Raw genomic sequence first — 6,000 nt, 5'->3', positions numbered from 1 at the left:
ATTTTATGTTATTATTGCTACAAACACATTAAACTCAAAAGCCAAACTCATTTAAATAAAGTGTTCTATTCCCAAAAAGAACAAAAGTTTGTATGCTGTCTTTTTCAAATACAAACCAATAGGCAAGAGAGGTTTACGATTTGGTCATACAATTGGCAATTGTGTCAACATTATATTATATTAGTAGAGAGACATTCCGTGATGAAAATGCTGTTTTTTTATATTTATTTTAACTAAAAAAAATTAACAATCTGAGAGTAATGAATAGTTATTAGAAAAAATAATAAAAATCTAAAAATTAACAAAGAATAAAATATTTCTTTTATATTATTAGCAAGTATAGAACCAATTAACACTTGTCATGTGAATTACCCTACAAACAACAATTTATCCATCTTAATCAAACACTATTATTGATACGTTCCTATCTTCCCTTCCCTTTCTCTTTGTTTGGCATATAAACAAACTGTAGTAATATTCACATTCAACCTTCATCGTTCACTTTTTTTGGCTTCTAATTTTTCTTATCTTTCTTCATTTTCTTCTCTGGTTCCATATTTCCAAACTTTGTCCAACACACCCAAAATCTCTCTCGTTTGTTGGCTCCGGTGATTGTTTTGTTAAGAGAGATTTGGGTTCTGAATTCTGAGCAATTTGGTGATCTGGGTTTTGTTGATCCTCTCCCCAGTTTCAAATTTTCAATATTTATCATATTTTCTTTTCTCTCTGGATTCTGGGGTGTCTTGAATTATTGTTTTTCAGGTTTTGTATCATTGAGCGTGTGAGTTTTGCTGAACTAATTGCTCCAAAGTTTCAATCATTGCTCAACTTAAAAAAAAAAGGGTGTATTTTGTTTCTGACAGATTAGTTAAGCTGGTTGGTTTCAAATTTCTAGTTAAAAAGAAAAAGAGAGGACTTGAAAGCTGAAAATGACAATTGGAAGTATTGAGCATAAGGCAAAGAAGACAAAATCAAGGAAGAACAAAGTAGTTGTTGATGAGAAGACACCTTTGATACCGAAGACTCATGATGCTGATGCTGAAGGCTTAGATGAATTCAATGGTGCTTCATTTTCTGGGGCAGTTTTCAACTTATCCACCACAGCTATTGGTGCTGGGATCATGGGGTTACCAGCATGTGTGAAAAAGTTGGGAATGGTTCCTGGTCTTCTTGCTATAATCTTAACTGCTTTGTTGACAGAGAAGTCAATTGGGTTCATGATCAGGAATTCCCGTGCAGGGAATCTTTCTTCTTATGGGAATCTCGTGGGGGATTCATTTGGCAAATTCGGAAAAGCTCTTGTGCAGATATGTGTTATAATCAACAACATTGGAATGCTTATTATTTACATGATTATTATTGGTATAGACTATGTTCTTAAGCCCAATACATAAGATTTTATGAATTTAATTAGAATGCACAGATAGTTTTAGTTTTTTGTTTTATACATTGTCATTTGATCATACTTGTCATGTATGATAAGGTGATTTCTAATTAATTGTCATTTGGCAATATAAAGATCTTTACATTGACCGTGTATGGAAATTAAACTCGGTATTTATTCCGTTGGACTTGTTATCTAATTCATAAGTTAAGGTTTTAGTTGAACCCCTCAATCTGTTTAGATGAGAACTTTGGGTTGTAATTCAGTTTTGTGTTGTTAATATGGAAGGTGACGTGATTTCTGGAACATCTTCTAGTGAAATTCATCATTCTGGTGTACTTGAAGGATGGTTTGGAGTTCACTGGTGGACAGGACGTACATTTGTTCTTCTTTTTACAACATTTGCTGTGTTTGCACCTTTGTCTTGCTTCAAGCGAATTGGTGAGTGTTCTTCTCTTTCATTAATTGAAGTGAAAAATAAGAAGATAATGTTAGCACAATGTTGGCTTTTGACCACCGATTGGTTGTGCTTGTGACAATTCTTAGGTGTTGCTACAATGACTGTTGTTCATCTCAAATTACTCAAAAGTATTTTTTGGAAGTATTGGCAGTCAAGATAAATTAGCATTAAAGCTTGAGATAAGCTAGGAATCCATATTAGAAGAATGTCAATTGCTTTAGTTTCTATATTTCTCAGTTTTGTGATGGTTTAAAAATATATAGTTTATGGAAGAAATTAAGCAAACAAGTAATTGAAAAGTTAGAAAAGCTTTGTGTTGTTTTGTTTCCATATATGCTATACTATTAGTATGACATAGTAGACAATTAGACATGTACTATAGTCTTAGGATCACTCCATTGCTTTGGCACTGTATACATCTTGCATTTTGGTACAAATAACTAAACACTTTGAGCAATTGTTTTTTATTTCAAGTTATGTGATGGGACAAAGGTAGAGCAATTGTCATGACATACTTAGGTTTAAGCTTATATGTTATGACAAATCAATGAAGATTGTATGGGTGTGCTTTGTGGATTTTGCAGATTCGTTGAGATACACTTCTGCATTATCATTTGGCTTAGCAGTTGCTTTTCTTGTTATTGCTGTGGGAATCTCAATTTTCAAGATTGCAATTGGAGGCATTGGGATGCCCAGACTCTTCCCGATCATTACTGATGTGGCCTCAGTTTTTGAACTGTTTACTGTAACTCCTGTGGTTGTGACAGCCTATCTGTGCCACTTCAATGGTATGAAAATTTCTCGGACCTTTGTATGGAACTCAACTTATCACCCTTGTTTTAATGTTTTTATTGAAAACTGATACATGTAGCTAAGTTTTGATATTAACTTACATGGAAAATATTGTGAGGTCAATCTGGCAGATCCTTCCATAAACCTCACCGTGTGAGACTCACCCTTGTCCTTGTCCAACTAATTTGAAAAGAAAGTATTGATGAAAGTAAAATGGTTTGTACCGTGCATGTCAATTTATGACTGGCTAAAGTTGTTTTGGTTTGTTTCTAGCTGTCGACCATGATATTAAACTGGGACACTGGAATCGTTGGGTTTGAGAAAATGTTTTCTATTTTCATTTTGTTTGTTGATTTCAAAAGTTTATACAGAAAACAGTGAAAACAACTTTTTGTTGTTTTTTGTTTTCCCTTTTCATGTACAAATTTTACAAAACAAGAAACAAAGTGAGAATAGAATATCTGGAAATGTTTTCTGAAATGAAACGGCTCCTAAATTTCTTCAACCTGTTGATCATATACTTTATTTTGAGTTAATAATATGATGAATGGAAGTATACCTTTTACATCCTATGCTTGATTGCTTAAAGTGGTCATAGAAGGGAGCATGATATGACTGCAGTTAGCTATACTGATCTTCCTGTTTGCTTCATGGATACATAATCTGATGATTGCAATGCATACCCTCTTTATTTGCAGTTCACAGCATAGATAATGAACTGGAGGACTCCTCACAGATACACGGGATTGTGCGTACTTCCCTTACTCTATGTGCTTCAGTGTACTTACTGACAAGCTTCTTTGGCTTCCTCCTATTTGGTGAAGGAACTCTTGATGATGTGCTTGCCAATTTTGATTCTGATCTGGGAATCCCTTTTGGTTCTGTGCTCAATGACGCTGTCCGTTTTAGCTATGCTGCGCATCTTGTGCTTGTATTTCCAGTTGTCTTCTATGCAGTGCGGATCAACCTTGATGGTCTCATATTTCCATCATCTAGGCCTTTGGTTCTAGATAACTTCAGATTTGCATCAATTACTATGGCCCTTATTGTTGCTTCCTTTTTGGGAGCAAATTTCATACCCAGCATTTGGGATATTTTCCAGTTCACTGGAGCAACAGCTGCTGCAAGTTTATCATTCATATTTCCATCTGCCATCACCCTAAGGTGAGTTTGGTGCTGACTTTTTTTAGTTCAGCAATGTATTTGGTTTCCAACTTTTTTTTTATGTTCTCTGTAGGTGAGTATTAAGTACCCACAATGTAAGGGAAGAGGAAAAAAAAAGGTCCTATTTGGATAAACTTTTCCACAAACTCATAGGAGAAAAAAATAAAAGGGTAAAATGAATTGAACTTCTTCCACAAGCTAAAATCAATTTATGCACTTCAACTTTTGAAGAAGTTAGATGAGAGAACTTATATAAAAGTTTAGTGCATAATTTAGTTCTAGTTTATGGGAGGATTTCAATTTATTTCACCTTCTTATTTTCTTTTCTTGTAAGTGCTTATGAAGAAGTTTATCTAAACAAGACCTAAATAGAATTACATATTTGATTAATGTGCTTAATTGTAGGATTTATTCTTTAAATTACACAGAGGAAATAACTAGCCAGGGGAGATGGCATTAAGCTAATTTATCTGATAAATCTAAATAATTAGAATTCCTGACTTATCAAACTGCAGAAAATACTGGTAGTTGTGTTGTCCACTACATGCATACCACTAAGCCACTATAGTCAATATAGTCTATACAAATAAAATTATGCAAAATTGCTGAAGCTTTACCAAAGGAGGAGTAATGATTTAAGGATATTGAGATAGTTATCATTCCTTCATAGCAAGCAATTCTAGGATGAACAGTCCTAATGTCTATTAGGCACAAGCTGCACAACTAGTAAAGAACTCAAGATACATAAAAATAACAATTGAAAAAGACAAGAAAAAAGGAAATGTTAGAAGAGGCAAAATGCATTTTGGTTATCTCTACATTAAAAAGATAATAAAAACCCTTGCTGAAGTAATCTTCTATTTTATTCTTCTCAGATAGCAACTTGTGCCTAACAGCCACTTAGTCATGCATGAAAAAGCTTGCTGTCTATGCTTTTGCTACCGATTAATTACCTCAACATATTATCATTAAATTTCTGTTTTCTTTCTACAGGGATCGGTACAACATCGGAACTAAAAAAGACAAGATTCTATCAGTCTTTATGATAGTCCTCGCAGTCTTCGCGAATGTTGTGGCTGTATACAGTGATGCCTTTGCCCTGATCAAGAATAGTACAACTAAACGTGAGTGATTTCTTGAAACTTTCTACGGAAGTCCACAGTTCAGATATGTTCATACTTTCAGATGCAAGAGTGGCAGGGTTATTGGCCAACTAGAAAATCGATGTTTCTTGAGAGGATCTGATGGGTTGATTGTAAAAATAATGAAAGAAGTGCCCTGTGTACAGTTGTTCTTCAAAATTGTGTAAAGGCCTGAAACATGTTCAGTCTCCTTTGTAATATGCTCTTCTCTATTATAGTTCTAGAGGTTCTTTATTTTTCTCCAGAATCCTATTTAAAAGAGATTGAATCATGTATTTTAAAACGTTTGTTTATAGCTTGTGTTATAAATTTCCCTAGAAATAGAACATTTTGGGCACTTAATGGTATTGCACTACTCTGATTAAATATTTTTCTGATAAAGTATTAGTAACTATGTTTTGATAAAGAAGTTACTGAGCTATATATTATTGTTGGAAATGGGTTGAGGCTAACTCAACTCCAAAATTTAATTCAATAATAGAAGTTTCTCTAAGTCTAGTAAAGTTTTTATTTATTATATATTCCTGGTTAAAATTAAACATATACACTCTAAGGATTGGACATTTGAAAGTTAGAGCATGAAGTTTGTAGAGCAAGATTGTTTCACGCGGCATAACATAAAGACTAGCGAGGTTCAAATATAATATTAGAAATAGATTGGATTAGTTCAACACTAATGGGACATTTGTTTCACAAAATTTTGATACATTTTTAGAAATATTATTTGGAAGAATATAACATGAGAATATCATTCTCTGATATTTAAAAAAAATTATTTAGTTACATCTTAATATTTCTGGGAATAGTTTTTAAAATTTAAAGTAATTTAAATAAAAATGAAAGTTGCATGTGTATTAGACTACAAATTTTCACATTCCCATTGGAATATTTTCTTCCCACCCTTTCTTAATGGAAATTAAGATTATGTTCAGAAAGACATTTCAGTTATTTTTTATTTGTTTACTAGTTAAAATGTTGAGAATAGATGACCAACAATCCCAAGGAATGACTTCACTTATTCAAATAAAGTAAGTTTGACATATATAGCCTTACAATAC

The 6,000-nt window shown here is 33.0% G+C and overlaps 1 protein-coding gene across 1 annotated transcript; it reads left to right on the top strand.

Annotated features, from left to right (window-relative positions):
• Positions 1 to 417: 417 nt before the first annotated feature.
• On the top strand, positions 418 to 5,284 carry LOC114397959 (amino acid transporter AVT6B-like). The gene is made up of 5 exons (XM_028360048.1): positions 418 to 1,362; positions 1,673 to 1,825; positions 2,429 to 2,632; positions 3,335 to 3,800; positions 4,794 to 5,284. Exons 1-5 carry the CDS (start codon positions 930 to 932, stop codon positions 4,930 to 4,932), a joined length of 1,395 nt encoding a protein of 464 aa, XP_028215849.1. The 5' UTR covers positions 418 to 929; the 3' UTR covers positions 4,933 to 5,284.
• The last annotated feature ends 716 nt before the right edge of the window (positions 5,285 to 6,000 follow it).

Source organism: Glycine soja, chromosome 19, assembly GCF_004193775.1.
Source record: "Glycine soja cultivar W05 chromosome 19, ASM419377v2, whole genome shotgun sequence".
Taxonomy (NCBI): domain Eukaryota; kingdom Viridiplantae; phylum Streptophyta; class Magnoliopsida; order Fabales; family Fabaceae; genus Glycine; species Glycine soja.
Note: the sequence above shows the minus strand (reverse complement) of the source record. Positions and strands in the feature narration are given on the sequence as shown.

Bases quoted from the DNA above. Each gene is read 5' to 3' on its own strand.
- LOC114397959 (XM_028360048.1), top strand. From the start codon at position 930: ATGACAATTGGAAGTATTGAGCATAAGGCAAAGAAGACAAAATCAAGG. The intron at 1,826-2,428 runs GTGAGTGTTCTT...TGGATTTTGCAG, and splicing joins GTCTTGCTTCAAGCGAATTG to ATTCGTTGAGATACACTTCT. The intron at 3,801-4,793 runs GTGAGTTTGGTG...TTCTTTCTACAG, and splicing joins CCATCTGCCATCACCCTAAG to GGATCGGTACAACATCGGAA.